At 37.8% G+C, this 16,837-nt stretch overlaps 1 protein-coding gene across 1 annotated transcript; it reads left to right on the forward strand.

Moving 5' to 3' along the window:
• The first annotated feature begins 66 nt into the window (after positions 1-66).
• UFM1 (ubiquitin fold modifier 1) lies at positions 67-10,682 on the forward strand. The gene is made up of 6 exons (XM_071738134.1): positions 67-198; positions 292-348; positions 1,031-1,088; positions 5,249-5,288; positions 5,666-5,698; positions 9,355-10,682. Coding segments are annotated over exons 1-6 (258 nt in total). The 5' UTR covers positions 67-196; the 3' UTR covers positions 9,423-10,682.
• The last annotated feature ends 6,155 nt before the right edge of the window (positions 10,683-16,837 follow it).

Here is a 16,837-nt window from a genome sequence, read left to right on the forward strand (position 1 = left end):
CCTGCTCTACGAGGGTGCCGAGACAGAACATCTCCGCTTCCTCCCCCGTGGCAGTCTGCGGGGCATGTTTAAAATTTTTTTTCCGGTCAGGCGCGCCGCGAGCAGCTCAGGAAGAGAAAGGGGCAGCGAAGGCCCCACCAGGCGCCGGGCGGTGTTGACGTGTCCGTGAGGAGCGGCGGCGCTGGGCAGCGGCATCATGTAAGGGAGGGACGGGGTGAGGGGACCCCTGCCCGATGTCCCATGTCCCCTTTCCCCAGCCCTAACCCCATGCTTTCTCCTCGCTCTCCCTAGGTCCAAGGTCACATTTAAAGTGACGCTTACCTCGGACCCGCGGCTGCCTTACAAAGTGTGAGTGGTGCAGCAGGCCGGGCCTAGGCCGGGCGGTCGGGCGGGGGGGTGGGTGGTTTGGTAAGGGGGTTGTGCGGGTACTGTGGTTGTGCGGGTGCTCCGTCCCTGGGGATATTTAAAAAGAGACTGGATGTGGCACTCAGTGCCAGGGTCTGGTAACTGCAGCGGTAGTGGATCAAGGGTTGGACTTGATGATCTCTGAGGTCCCTTCCAACCCAGCCAATTCTATGATTCTAAGGTGGTCGTGCGGGTGGTTGGTTGGGTAAGGTGGTTGTGCGGGTGGTTGTGCGCAGTGTTGTTGCTGCGTGACCCGACGAGGCCGTGGAAAAGGGCGGCAGCGCAAACATAACGCGCTCCTGAGCGGCCCTGTGGATTAATGGTCGTCGTGACGTGGTTCCGGCATGAGTTTGGAAAAGGCATTTTTCTCCCTCGGTGTGAAACGAGGGGTGGGTTTCTGGTGGTAACTCACCTCTTGGAGTTTTTTTCTTGTTTACTGTCACGTGTACCTTTGCCTTGGTTTTTAGTCGTGGATCTAGGCCTAATATAGGATGTTCACATCTTTGACAAGAGTTTTATTGTTACTAAAAGTAAAAAAAAAAAAATTTAATCTGCAATTTGTAAAAATAGAGTTGCTTTTCAGTTTATCTTAGCATTCACCTATGTACTTAAATTGTAATTTCAGGTTAAGTGTTCCTGAAAGCACACCTTTCACAGCTGTCTTGAAGTTTGCTGCAGAAGAAGTAAGTAGAGTCATGATGTTGCTTTGTAAACTTCTGAACATTCCTGGAAGCAAAAGCTTTCCAGTTGTAAAATGCAATGGGTGTTTCAGCATCCTCATTAGAGATGTGAGGACACAAACTTTACTGATGTCACTGAGGGCCTGCCAAAACTTTCAGAATCCTAAATTTAGTAGTTCTTGCATACTTCACGCATCAACTGCAGGTATTGGTACACTTTCTGTTCTTTTCTGTTAAATTAAAACCATTTTATATCAATAATACAAAAACTTATTATAGTGAGCAAAATTAAAAGATACTGCTGCTTAGTATTTTGTCTTATTTATGTAGAATATCCAGGAAGTTCTGTAAAATAATTCAGGAAATTATTAAAGTTGTCTGACATTCTGTTTTAGTAATTTCTGACTTGGGAAGATACATAATTTTTGATTGTAGAAGGTAGTGAAATGAAGCATATGGGACAGATGCAAAAAAGAGCTTTAAGTGAATCAAATTTTGATAATGTGTTCTTTGACTTCTGAGTGTTTGATCTTTTACATGCAATACAAAAACAACAGGTTCCTAAATTGCCCAAATAATGTATTTGAAGAAATGCACACTGGTTTTTTCAGCTTAAGTGTACTGAGAATCAGAGATGTTCATGTGGGTCTAAATAAAATAAAGTGTTGAGAAGCATGATGGCTTTTTTTCATCTAAGCAGCAAACAAATTCAGCCAAAAGTCTGTTCCTGCAGTTCTACTTCTGTCTTTTTAGGAAAATTTGGAAAATTTTAGGTAATTGCAAATTTCATTTGTTCGAGCACTGGGAAGGACAATAGACTCTGTATCTTGAGTCTTGTTATGTTATTAGTACAGAAGTTTTTAGTAGAAAAACAGCTGAGGGGGCAGTTTGTGGATTATTGTAACTTTACTTTAACAGAGTATTAAAGGCTGTTAAAGATATCTACTGATTCAGTTGCTTTTTTTTTTTAATGTTTTTTTTTCCCAATTATTTTCAATCTGAGATAATGCAGCTATGCCCACCCAATCCATGTGTGGAGACCTAGACTGCAAAGTCCAATAGAACTCTGAATTGCTGCTTCTTTCATAGTTGTGGGCTGCTTCCAAGAGAGGCAGTCAGTCCTCTTTCCCTTCCAGTCCTTGTTACAGATTCCCCTGGAATGGCAGAACTGTAGCCATGATGTAGAATGGTCTTATATATCAAGCTGCAGTCACAGTGCTTTGTCAAAGGTTAGTTTTGCTAAGTAAATCTTTCTGAATTAACTTTCATGGCACCAAACAAAGTTCACTGCACACAATTCCTGACTGGCAGAACTCCAAGTGAAAGGAAACTTGTTCATTAAACGGGGAGATCTCTGGAAGTTTCAGTCATTTGTAGCAGTCACAGCCCTTCCCAGTATGCACATTTGGCAGTGATAATTTGGATAATGCAAATTTTGCTTATTTCTTAATTTCTTTGTCTTAGAGAAAATTTTAAAAAAAAAAAGTAAGTTGAAATTTGGAGTATTGGAAAAAGTGCTCTCTGCAGTTTTTATTTATTTATAGTTTTCCAACATTTGTCAAAGTTTATTCTGACAGTGATGTTGTGTGTTGGGTTTTTTTCTTTCATGTGTTAGAGATATTTGGTACACATCTCAGGTGTATATTTGCACAGTACTTGAAAAAAACAAAATATTGACAAATAAATTTCCTAACATTGGAGAAAGTTTGGTGGCAGCCTCAGTTATCAGTTTAAAAGGGTTTTTTTAAGCAGTCTTTAAATTGTGTGAGATTGGGGCTAGATATTAATCCAGTTTTGTTTCAGAACTAGCCAAGGATTATCAACTGAATGCAGAGTTTTGCTACTTGAGTGTCCCTTTGACTTTATATCACAGAAAGCTTGTACATTTACACCCAGCCACAGGATGGATTTTTAATTTGAGAACTATATTGCAGCAATTTATGTGTAATTATTTCAAGAGGTAGTTTCCTGTATTAAAGCTGTAATGATTTTCATGTGCTGAATATATAGATGACAGTTATTGCTGTTTGGCCCAGTATTATGGGCTAAGAGAACAAAATGTTTTCTTCTAACACAGGATAGTAGGAGGTAATAAGAGAATTTTAAGTGATGCTTCAGTGACTGCTTGTCACACAGTTCTCTTATGCACCTAATATTTAGGTACCTGATAGATTCTCCTACTGGAAAGCAAAATGTCACAAAATTAGTAGACATCTCCATCCTACTGGGAATGGTCCATTCCTTTTGTGCCTTGCTGTGTGTAAGAAGAGACAGAGAAGAAATGAAAAGAGGCACTTTATACTTCAGAATTTAAAATCTTGGGCTGTTTTCAGATGATTTAGGATGAAAGATCCATGGTATCAGTTAAAACAGAAACCAGTTCATTGAAAAATTACATAAGTTAAGCATATTTCCTGCTTGTTCAGGTTTTTTTGTGTCACAGTCTTTTACTTTTTCAATTGGAGATGGACTCATTCCAAGAGGCAGGACTTAATATTAACATTAGTACCACTATTCAAGCATTATAAATTAATTTTCTCCTATTATATAGAAAAGACCACCCAACACAAAACCCAAACCTGTTAAAAGATTGCTTCCTAGACTGCCAAGTCAAGATTCCCTAAGTTAGTGGAACTGAGAAGGAAGGCTTGCTTTTCTCAGCATATTATTTGTGTACATGAGCTGTTTTGAGATGGCTTTGTTATTTTACATTCTTACTGTTAAATACGTTTTATCAATTTCATTATTCAAGTCCCATTCTGAAGATAAGTTGTTACTTTCCCTATGACCTTCCCACAATGATACTGGTATCTAACTTATCTTTGGCAGAAATCACTATTTTCATGCCACCCAATAAGATGAGGAGGTGGCATACCTGATACAGATAAAATAATAAGTTTTTTAAAAATCTGTTAAACTTTTTGTGTCTGGAGATAAAAAGAGACAGTTTTTCAGTATATTAATGAAGTACTCAATCCAAGTGTGGTTTCTATTACTGTTAATGCTTAGTTTCTGCAAATTGGGGATGGAACTCTTGATTTGTGCAGTTAGAAAATGAGGGAAGTGTGGCTAGTGAATACCCCTGAAAGGCACAGCTGAAGTGACCTCAGCAGATGGGAGTGCTCTGCAGTTCATTCAGGGAAACACTCAGTGTTGGTGTTCATAATTACCTGCCCTTATATATATAATATGTAGGGAAGGATGAAGCTCTTTATGAGGAAGTTTCACTGATTCTTGCTCAGAGCTGAAACACCAGTCTTGAACCTCAGGGGCTGCTCATGGTGCTAAGTAAAGGAAGCCCAAGGAGCAACCATTCATCCTCAGACCAACCAAGTAGCACTGATTGACTTGCACCCACCCTACCCCTCCTGTCCTGTGTGGTTCAACAACATCACATAGTGCAGGATTTTTCTCTGGCCCTGCCTGTCTCTAGACCTGAGAAATCATTTGGTTTGGTGGCCCTGTCTCAGTCCAGATCTTTTGAAACAGTTTGAAGGCCGTAGGCAGTGCTGCCCCACCTGAGGAGGGCTTTTTGTACTGTAAAACTGACTGCATGTGATGTGCATGGAGGTGAGGGACTGTGGAGACACATGGCAGTGAGAGAGGCTTCAAGACTTGCTGAGGCTGGTGTTGGAAAGCTGAGGAAGGAGCCAGATCCAATGCAATGCTGTTAGGGCTTCCTTTTGTCAACAAATCCTGGAGTGAACTCTTGGAGCAGTGCAGTTGGAGAGCTCCCAATAGCACCAGAAAGAAACTAGGAAACTGGTCAAAATAAACCAAGATTAGCTCAAGCTTGTTCTTGTTTAACTCCTGTTAGGCACGACAGGTATGCTTCTTAGATATTCATGTCCATAAATGCTCTATTTAGTATAATAAGAACTATTATTTTTTTAACTTTGTGAATGCTTAACTTTTATCTAGTAAATAATAATTGAATTTAATTATTTTTTTAATACTGCAAATTTTCACATGCTGTATTGAAATGTCTAATCAACTTCTACTTTAAACCTTTATTTTGCTGTATCTTTAAATCTGGGGTGGAATCTTTTTTTCATGTTTTGTACCAGAAACAGCTAAAATTATAATTGCTGTGAATATTCTCCATATATTTTCTGCTTTAACTATGACTCTTATGTTATTTTGTCCTAATCTTCTTCCTCTAGTTTAAAGTTCCTGCAGCAACAAGTGCCATTATAACAAATGGTAAGAATATAGTTTATATGTATTTTTGATAGTTTTTGTATTGTATTTTCAGTGAAGGGGTATTGGTAAAAGTGTCTCTTCTTTCACAACCTCTACAGTCTGAATTTGGTAATACTGCAGTATTATTTAAATTAATTATGCATGGGATGAAGGTATTAAAGCACTGATATTATTAATTTTATTTTGTTCAAATACATGTCTTGGATTATCTGTTCTGAAGGCTGTTAGCTGCTGTAATAAAACTATTTCTGGTTATAGGAAATAGCTCCTTTAAGACCTGATGTAATGATTCTATCTTGTTGGTATATTTTTGAGCTGTAAGTTTGGTGTAATAAATTTTAATGTCTGTTTCATCTTCCCCTCATTTTTTTTTCTAGATGGTATAGGAATAAACCCTGCACAGACAGCAGGTGAGTTACTATTTATGAAGCTCAGTATTAAAAAGCTCAGTTTTGGGGTTGTTTGTTTTTAAACTGTTGCATAACACTCAGGGTTTATTTATATTCTAAGTTTTGACTTCTTCAATGGGAGAAGCATTATCCAGTAGTTGGAAACTGCAGTCCATGTAGTGTGTTTAAGTAGATAAGATGTTTGTTTATTTAGGAAAAAATGAGGCACTTCTGATCTTCAGAGCTTACCTATTTAGTGTGCACTTCAAAAAAGTGAAATTACATGCTGCTGAAATAACAAAAGCTATTTTTTTCCCAATTATACCTAGTTCAGTAATATTTGCAATTTTAGAAGCACTTTTCATGAGATAAACTTAAAAAACAATACTCTGTTTTTTAGCAGGAACTCCAGGTGTTTTGAAAAGCATGTTTTCAGGAAGAGAGGATCTTGCTGATCTCTCTCTTGTTTTCACCAAGGGATTCAATTGGTGAATTGAATTAGTACAAATTAGTACAAATTGAATTGTACTAATAATGGTCTGCTTTCTGGAAGCAGGCTTCTGTGGACTTATTGTTGAAAAACTGTACTTTAAAATTAATTTGGAAATCAGTAATCTAATGTCAACCATTTGAAACAAGAATAAATGATGGAGTGGAGCATCTCATTAGGGAAGAAAGGTTCCTAACTTTTTACTAAGAAATAACAAAAATGTCTTGGGTGCTTGTGCAACACAATCATCCTGTGAAAACTGTGAATCTAATTGCTCCTGCTTACAAATATGATGAAGTTGATAGAGCCTTGTCATTTCTCTGTTTTTTGCATGCCAGATCTCATTCTTTTTATGCCATCTCTCTGCCAGTTGTTACTGGAGATACCACACCATTTTTTTCAGATCTAAAGACAATAAGAAAGCAAGGTATTATCAGCATACTTAGCTGTGTAAATTGAATAGTATAAAGAACATCCTTGTGGAACATGTAATAAGCATCTTGTGGTTAGGAGAGCAGATGCTTGACATTAGTTTTGGGAATTTCTTGGAGTTGTAAATAACTGTTTAAGTGTAATGACCCACTTCTGAGGTTTGTGATTGCATCAACAAAATTTAAAATGAAGGTCAACTGAGTGTTTGGCTTTCTGCTCCACTGGAGCTTTCTGTCCTCCCTGGGCTTTCCAAGGGAGATTTGACAAGTGTAGTGCCTCAGGTACAGTCCTCAGCTGATGCATGGGATCATGAGTCATGATCCCATGACCAAGTGTATAAAAACCAGATAATTAATAATTTAAAACCAGATAATTAATAATTTAGTTTAGCTACTACATCATCATCTGTATGTAAAGCTGCATTTTCACATCACCACTCCAGAATACTTGGGCAAAACTGGTGGTCACTTAAATGTTTAAGTTAAGTTATACTTCTGCTGTTTCTTTCCCACAAAAATACACTTTCACTTTGTAGGTCAAACTAGTTACAGCTTGATCCTGCATACTAAATGTATTTAGTGCTACTTGACTCATTAATGAAAATATCTTTATGAATACTAAATTCACATCTCCAGTTGATTTGCTTTACCTCTCCTGAGTAATTACTAATATTGAGGAATTATTCAGCAATAGTATAAAAAAACATCTCATAATTAAGGATCACAGGAATCAAAAGCATCTAGAAGGAAAATGTTTTTGTCACAGCCTTCATTTCATCTGCAGCTGTAAGATTGGCCACATGGATTGCATATGGTTTTATATTTTTTTAATGCTGAAGGCACTATTGCCCTGATGGTGCTGTGTGATGTTGCATTTAAACTGGGAGGCAACAAACAAGAGCAAAGAAAATAAACAACAAAAATCAAACCAAACCAAAAAACCTGAAAAATAGCCCCACCCCAAACAAACCAAAAAACCCCCACCAAAAAATGACCTGCACCAAACCTGAAACCCAGACCAAAATCTGTCTCCAGTTTACAAGTAAAAAGACATCATTTAGATCTAATCTTCTCTTCAACCTTATCATTTGATATATCAGAAACTAAGTAGGTTAAACATACTTTTTCCCTCCTTTTTTTCTTTCTTTTACATATATGAAAGTTCCAGTAGATTGAACAGTTACTTCAGTTTTCAAATCATCTAAGGCTGATCTGGGAATAAAATCTTTGTAATCCTTGGAGATTTCAGAGGTTTTTTGCTGTTCCACTATTTCCTCACTTTTCTGAATAAAAGTACTCCAAGTATAACTTTCTGTCATTCTCCCTACGTGGTTCTGTGCAGCAGGGGAAATGAAAGCTGAAAAAGCTAGGCTTAGCATTTAATTCCTGTGTTATTTGCAGTTTTAAATCCTCCATAGTTTAGAGAATAGTATTCTGTAACTTTAATAAAACCACTGTGATATTAGTGGTGGAAACAGACTGAGAGGTTGGTAAACTGCTGTCTGTATGAAATGCAGCTGTGGCCTGTTTTAGAATTTTAGAATTTTATGATGGTTATTGCAGCACGGATACCTTTCACCTAGATTGGTAAATTTAGTTCTCTGGTTTGCTTCCATGACAGATTTGTGTTCAGAGGATTTTGTAGAACTCTTCAGTATGTGGTCTTGGCAGATTTTTAAAAACAGATCACATACTGGTAACACGTACTTTTGAACTGATTTTCTACTTCTCATTATGAAATATAAGTAGAAATAAGTAGAACAGTTCCAATCCTGAGTAACTTCATTCCGGTATACTAATAACATAGGCAAATATTAAATACTTTTTTTTTTTTTTTTTTTTTTTTTGAGAGAGAGAGAGAGAGAGTACTTTGTCCATAAAATGGAGTATTTGGGAGAGAAATATAATTATTCTGTTTTTACAAGTCAACGCAAAGATGAGTAGGTAGATAATTATTAAATCCTGGTATTTCAGTATTACATTTAGTCTGGTTTATGTAGTAGCAGCATGAAGTTAAAAAAAAAAAAAAGTTCCACATAACAATTAAATAATGCTGCACTTCTAGCAGTGTGGTTTCATTTTCAAATGTGACATTAACTAGAAGAAAATAGCAACCTGAATTACAGTCTTGAATACATGCAGGAAATATTCTAAGTATTAGACACTTCTAATCTTCACTAAGTCCTCTTAAAAAGCCCATTATGATTAAGGCTACACAGTAATAAATATGACATTCATGACAGTTTTTTATGCTAAAATGAGACTAACTTGTGCTTGATTATGTGGAGAACTTTCCTGGAAGAAAAGTGCAATTAAAGTCTTGAATTTATAAGCAAAAAAATTCATGAACCAAGGAGAGACTTAAAAATCAGTGTATGCATGAATGACCTCAAGATAAAAAAAAGAATTACCGAGAAATAAAAACTAATTTCCAAGACTTGAAATGAGGGCGTGTAAGTGAAATCAGACATTCAAGTATGGAACTGCAGTTTGAGAGACCCTAGCTTTCAAATCCTATTAGATGACTTTGGATCTGGTATTTTTATTTAAAATTAAATGCTCTCTGTAGCAAGTGGGATAAGATGAAATTCCTTTGAAATATTAGAAATCTGTATTTCTGGCTTATTAGAGAAAGTACTACAAAGTTGTTAAACACTGTACTAATATTGTTTTCTTTTAAATATGTGTGTTTGTTTAGGTAGCATTTTATTTGTTTGCTTGCTTGGTAACACTTTCTGTTTTGTTTGTTTGTCTAGGAAATGTATTTCTAAAGCATGGTTCAGATCTACGGATTATTCCCAGAGATCGAGTTGGGAAATCTTAACATCTACTGAAAGCTTTGGAATAAGTGACATTGCCTTGCAGCAAAAGTCTATTTATTTTGGAACTCCAATATGCAACTAATGAATTGGCCTTTTCTAAAGCTAGCAAGAATGACTTCCCAGGATTTTATTTTTTTGAAACAGAGATAATGTTTCATTTTCTTATTAAAATATATTCACTCGTGCACTGATTCTCTTCTGATTAGTAGAAGAGTAGGCTGGCCATATATTACATTCCTGAAAGAAAGGTGGACTTCTCCATAGGTGTTGCTAATACTACAAGGGTAAAAACACAACCATGACCAATAGATACTAAAAATATTGGATATTTTAGTGCCTATGTTGTGGAAGTGGGCACAGTGTTATGATTTTGCTACAAAGTCATGTTGCTAGTGAGTACAAAAACTGTTTTGTTTTTTTTTTTTAATCCTTTTATTTTTTCCCTAAACTTCCATGTTTAGACTTCCATGTTCAATTATTAAGCTTAAATGGAAGGGAAATTTCAGGGGCTTATTACTCAAATAAGCAAGTAACTTCCAAAGTAATTGTGTGATTTAATTGCTGCAGATATTTTAGATAAAGAGGGAGGCAAAGGTTTCTGTGTATTAAAACATCATTTAATGTATTGTGAAGTTAAATTAAATGCAGTTTCAGACAACTCATCTTTTCACATGATGTGCCATCAACTGAGAAGGGTTGTAGCATAATTTGAGAAGTTGTAGGTACTGGTTAAATAGGTCATTCCTTTGTCAGTAAACTAATATTTGAGCTTTTAAAAAGTCTTGCTCTGTTACTGTGTGTTACATGGGAAACAGCATGGAATTCACTGAAAAATATTCAGATTATATGCTTCTTGTTTATATGCTGCCAGGGTCAAACTATCAGTTGGTGTATTTTCTAATTAGAGAAATTGCTGCTTTTCTTCAGTCTACACTGGTGATTTAATATTTTTTGGCAGAATTGTACCCTGTTGCATTTTTTCTGTCATACTGAGTTTAACAGAAAGAACAATGGGCAGTGTGTTTGGTTAAATGAGTATTGTCACAAATACAACTGTCCTGTGTATTAATCGTGCTCTAGAAGGATGTCCAGATCATGTTTCAGGCAGTGCAGAAATACAAAATGTGCTTTTCATAGGTTGTAAATTGAATATATAGAGGAAAGCTCTAAAAGTAGTATTTGACTATAAATGTTGTCCAGTTCTAGATGAACTGTAAAATTCTGGGTTTTCTTTAATAAACAGTTACATGAAAAAAGTGCAATCTTTGTTTCTCTTCCATATTCTCATTAGATTTTGCCATTAATTAACAATTCTGCCCTGTAACCTTGTAATCAACATGCTTTAAAGTTCATTTCAAGCCAGAAGAATCTTGTGCAGAATTATACAGAACACTGCCCTTAATGGCAGAGTGCATAGTTTCTAATAAATCTAGTGCCATAACATAACTAGGATGACTTCTTACTTTTGTCTGGAAATCTCTTGACTGAATACTTGGAAAAAACACCTGATACTGGAATATAACAAGCAGGAACCTTTTTTTTTAAAGGTGAAATATCTTTTTTCAAGAGGCCATCACAGAAATTGTAGAATGGTTTGGGGTGGAAGGGACCTTAGAGATCATCTAGTTTTAACCCACCCTGCACAGATGGGGAAACCTCCAACTGAATCAGGTTGCTCAAAGTTAATCACGGTTAAATGCATTTTAAAACTAAGATGCCTTAATGTTTATGAAGAGGAGCATTATGTAAAAATAATTTCAGATGGGGCTAACACTTCTTACACTGTTACATATGTAATAACACAGCATAAAGTATTTGTTTGACATACTGCTTTGCAAGTAGTTTATGTAATATGCAAAGGCTCTGCTCACTTGGAACAATGACTGGGACAATGACAATATTACTTTCTGTACAAACTACACCTTTGTCTCAATATAGTTGCTAAAATCTGATGATAACTTTTGTGTTTGGTAAAAACGCTTGATTTCAGTGGTAAAATGTACTTAGCAGATGTTTGCAAGTTGATTTGAGTTAATTTTCTAATGTCCAAGTCACACTTCAGGTGGTTATATTGGAAAAACTTAAATTTAGAACCAGATTTCCTGGGGTTTGGGAACTGTAGGATTGTGTAAAGCGTGGTGTGCTCTCAGACTTCAGGACAAACTTTAGAAACCAACTCTACCTGGAATTTTTATTGTCTCTGGCTCTGATTATAACTGATGTTGAATAAATGAATTCTATTTGTACTTAACTTTGTCAGGCCTTTGCTGAAGTAAATTTAAAGGGTCTTTTCTTTCTCTATATTGTACATTTGTAAAAGGATGCTTGGTTTATGTTACAGATGCTCTGTGGAGTGAAATTTTGGCAGAACCATGAAGCGTTGACGTGAGAAGTCCCACCAAAGCTTTTCAAGAGATGCAATTATTACTTTGGTTTACACAATATTCTAGAAGTCATACTTTTCTCAGACCTCTTATTGGATAGAGTTTGAAGATATCATGGATATTTTTTCAGGGAAGGTGGCACAGTAATCTGATGTATTACAGAAGAACTGAAAGATTAGGAAATGGTCTTGGTAATAGTTCTGTCAGTACTATGGCTTGCTTTCTTGTGTTCCCAGGCTGCAAAATCCAACTTCATTGTGTTTTAGATTACCAGACCATTTTCCTCTCTTGTTGTTACTAAATTATAGCCATAAAAAATGTTGGCAGTAGGTCTTGAGTTGGGAACTGTTCTTCTGGTGTTTAGGTGGATGGTGAGAATGCAGCTCCTGCTGCTGCTTCAGTGATAGAATGAGGAGTTGGAGAGAAAGGAGCTGTGCCAGTGTGAGTGCAGAATGTCAGTGGCTTCTGAAGGTGCAGGGGGCATGGGAGTGCTTTCTGTTGCAGCATGTGGGTGAATGTCAAGTGGGTAATTAAATGGGGCAGTGGAAAAAACTCAATCCTCTGCTCATCCTTGTAGCTCTGTGGAGACTGTGTCTCTGTGACTGGGGCAGGAACACTGATCTCCAGCTGAGTAAAATTCAGTCCATGTGCAATACATAGTGTTCAGATTTAAATCCAATATACCCAGCTATGCAGTAGTACATTTCAGCCTCTGTTCCTTCTGATGGAGGGTAAAAATACAGACTAATGAGGATAATCTCTGCAGGTTGTTCATGACATTACTGGAAGGGAGGTTCCAGAGAGAAAGTGGGAACAGCTAAAGGAATCTTCAGTTCTGAGTCACCCTCTGGAGGACACCAGACTAGAGAAAGCCATTGAGGCACTACCCTGCAGTAGCTAATGTTAACCTTTGACAATACCTACCCCAACAGGCACTTTCCCCCCACACCCTGGTCATTATTACTTGTGTTAGCATTGTACAGCCTACTTGCTGTTGTTTGGTATCAATGTTTAGCACATGCTACAAAGTGCCCAGGGATTTATTCAAAACCAAAATTACAAGAACTTGTTTGTGTGAAAACAAACCTGTTTTTTTACGTAATACAAGTAGTTGCATGCGCTTTTTTTCCCCTCTTTACAGCAGGTTCATCAGCTTTTTTGGGAATGTAGGGAACGCTTGTCCTTCACAGAAAGCATTGACAGGTTAAAATTAGTTCTGTCAACAAATAAGAAAATGTGAGTACAGTACATTGAAATACTTCACTACTTCTTTGTTTCAGAGTGCATAATTAGTCTCCTTTATTTCCCTGAAGAGGTAAAATGTTCATGGAAAGCAGATTTTAAAGGGCTTGGGATGCATATAAAAATAGCCACTAATAAAAGGACCAGGTGTAGGTGTTCCTGTTTGTTACTATGAAGAAAACCCTGAGGCTGTGAATGGGAACTGTCAGTGTCTTTCACTGATGAGAAATACTACATGATGTGTGTAGGAAATACACAAATCTATGAGGCTTTTCATCATTTAATGGAGAAAAATCCTGATTTTGAACAGTAGATCACATTTGTCCTGTTTGTAGACCTTGAAAGTAATCTTCACGTGGTAGGAGTGAGCTGACCAGCCATGATCTCTTTCACTACTCACTAGATTTCACAAGAAATAAGTCTGGGACAGTCTGGGCATTAAAATAGGTTCAGGATTTGCGGGACTTGTCCCTGTGGAACACTCTCAAAGGTGAAGTGCAAGCTGGAAGTACAGCATTTTATCTTCAGAAAACTTTGCTGTGAAAAAGATTCATCACTCTCTGATAAAAAGTTTTTAAAAGGAAAAAAACCAAACAAAACCAACTGAGGCTGGGGGATATGCTTTGTTTTACTTATTGTGTTACATGGTCATTTTGCCACTCTGGCTTCACACTGTATGTCTTCTCAGAGCAAAAGCCTAAAGATTTTAGCAGCTGTAGACTGTTCAGTTTGCTATCACAAAAATGTTAGAAATTCAACAGCTGTGGGAGGCTTATAAGACAGTAGATGCAAAAGAAACAGACTGTCACAAAAGTGTGTTTTCTTGCCCAAAATGTATTGCTCTTACCTGACAGGGTTATTGTTGCATGGTAACGCTAAGCACATATTCTTAAAGCTGCTACAATTTCAGTAGAAGCAGTTCAGGTTAGTGACTTCCAGGAAAGTAATGTTCCCCTCTGCAGAGTCTATTAAGACACCTTTGGATCTTGCCTGCTGGTAAGTTACTAATTCTAGTTTATAATTCTTTAGAGAGCATTAAAATAAAATGAGGAAATGTGGCCTGCTGCTGCAATGTGTGTGACATGGAGCTGTATCAGAGGAAAAATGCTGCTGAAATGAAAGGGGCTTCATGTGGGTGTAGAAGGGACTGGTGCTAATGCCTTGGCAGTTTTCCACATGGGACCAGATTCATACCTCAAATTTGACTTGCAGTGGGGTTTTTTGGTAAGGTTGTGAATTCCTTAGGAATTTTTTTCTGTGCTCTCTGTATGGTTTCTTGCCTGCAGAGGGAATCAAGGATGTCTGTTTGACAACCCAGTGCTTTGAGCAAGGCAGGTGGGGATTGCAGCCCTTGTTCTAGGAATGGTGTCCATTGTGCATCCAACAGCCAGCTGTTAAAACAAGGGAAGAGATCCAGAGTAGAGGGATAAGTACACTTGTTTTTTTAAAGCAAATTTGTAGAAAGAGCTCTGAATACTGATATGTGTGTTTGCTTATTTTCTCTCTGCTGGTATGGACCTCTACTGTCATGTATGTATCTGTGCAGACTTTCCTCAGATCAGTGTGTAGCCTGCTGGGCTTGGTATTCTGAGAAATAAGAGAGAGGTTGGTCTTCAGGACAAGAGGAAAACTGAATCTTTATCTTAATACTATTGGTGAGCCCAGGCAGACAGACTCCCAGGATGTAGGGGGAATGCCCTGACTCCAAACTGACAGTATCAGAGTGAGGTCTTTGTGTGTAGCAGAGTTTTGGAGGTCTAACAGCACAAAAGGACACTGACATTTGGAGGAAATCCAGTAGAGGACTACCAGGATAATTAGGGAGCTGGAGCACATAATGTAGAAGGGAAGAGTGGTGAAGCTGGCTATGTTCAGCCTGAAGCAGAGAAGGTAAAGGGGAACCTTTCAAAGGTTTTATAGAAGATTACAAAATTGAGTTAGATGTGGGTAGTGAAAGCAGCAGACGTAGATTATGGCATGGAAATTTCTGAATACTTCTAACAGAAATAGTATTCAGAGTACTTAGGCACTGGAACTGGTTGCTAAGAGTGGCTGTGGAGTCTCCATCTTCCCTGATATTCAAAAGATGGTTGGAAAAGGCCCCAAGAATTGATGTAACTGAACCAGATAAACCCAGAGATCCTTTCCAACCTAAGCTAGTCCCTGGCCATTTCTTTCCTTGATCCCTCTCACTCAACTTTTTCTTTGTAGAGAAAGACATCTTCCATTACCTTAGGTATCTGCCCACACAGCGGAGACATGGCAGAGCCACGGCTCTTCCTAATTGACTGTTTTTTGCCTTCCACACATCTTTGTTTTCTGAGAACAGCTATAAAAGTATCCTTTACTGTTGTGTAGAAGCTGTGATGCTATAATAGTTGCAGGAGAAGTCTGAACCCTAATAGATGAAATACAAATGCATGTGTATTCATCATGATAATAATAGCAGCCATTTTGTAAATTGCATTTTTCTATATTTAAATAAAAACAAAAAGACAATGTTGGACGTGGCTAACCAGCTCATGTTTATTGCAGTAGCTTTGTATGCCACCTTTTCCTCATTTTGGCAAGGGAGGGAATGTAAGTAACATTACTGGAATAAAATGTTAGAGGATCCATGGTGCTTGAAAAACGAACATCTTTTGACTCATTTTTACATTGACATTTCCAGTTAGCAGTGGTGATTTAGCAGCAGAGACCCATTAAAGCGTGACAGGGTTCTGTTCTGTTGCTATGGGCTCTTGAGTAGGATACAAATAATAGTTGGGAACAGTAGGAGCAGCTGGGTGTCTGTACCCCCAGCATCAATAGTGAAAGATCATACAAGCACTCAGTGTCAATAAGCACCACCCATGCAGAGCACATTATTAGCACATGAACAAGGGCACAGCGTGTCTTGCCAACTGTACAGTAGTCAGTGTTACCCATTACAGGCAACAATGAAGTCAAAATGGTCCAATTATTTATGTCAGATTCATTTAATTCCTACTTCTTGACTAAATAATGTTCCAGATGAATGTGTCTGTACCACACGGAGTGGCCATTATTCAGATTTTATGGCTCAGTTTTGCATAACTCCCAACTCTTTCCAAGACAGACGTGTTCCAGGGAGGGACTGCAGGACAGTCAGTGCCATGTGGGCTTAAGTCAAGGAATCTCTCATTTAAAAGCTGGTCTGAAGTTTACTGATGTAATTTTTATTTGTAATCTTTTATTTGCAATCTTGTTACTGTAGAAACTTAGGATGGAGATCTTCCATTGATTTGCAACCTTGTAAGGTCAGGGATTGTTGAAGATTTAAGTACTGCATCTAAACATCTGCAAATGGCAGAAGAATGCATTTGTGAATTAGCCTGTGACTTTGAAATTTCATGTACTTTAACAGCCTACCTATGTAGTTTTTAAACACATTCAGGGATGGTGATTCAACCACTATCCTGGGCAGCCCATTCCAGTGCTTGATAACACTTTACTCTGTACAGTAGCTTTTCCTAACATCCAACTTAGAACTTCCCTGGTGCAACCTGTGTTCATTTCCTCTTGTCCTGTAGCTTGGTTACTAGGAGAAAGAGACCAACACTCACCTGGCTACAACCTCCTTTCACCTTCCTCTTGTTTTCAGACTAAACAGCTCCAGTTCCCTCAGCTGCTCCTGCTAAGGCTTGTGCTCCAGGCTCTTCACCATATTTATTGCTCTTCTCTGGCAATTCCATGTCCTTCTTGTATTGAGGGGCCCAAAACTGCACCCAGTACTCAAGGTGCAGCCTCAGCAATGCTGACTGCAGGGGCAC

Source organism: Heliangelus exortis, chromosome 1 (genome assembly GCF_036169615.1).
Source record: "Heliangelus exortis chromosome 1, bHelExo1.hap1, whole genome shotgun sequence".
Lineage (NCBI taxonomy): Eukaryota > Metazoa > Chordata > Aves > Apodiformes > Trochilidae > Heliangelus > Heliangelus exortis.

Bases quoted from the DNA above. Each gene is read 5' to 3' on its own strand.
- UFM1 (XM_071738134.1), top strand. The intron at 1,089-5,248 runs GTAAGTAGAGTC...TTCTTCCTCTAG, and splicing joins TGAAGTTTGCTGCAGAAGAA to TTTAAAGTTCCTGCAGCAAC. The intron at 5,699-9,354 runs GTGAGTTACTAT...TTGTTTGTCTAG, and splicing joins AAACCCTGCACAGACAGCAG to GAAATGTATTTCTAAAGCAT.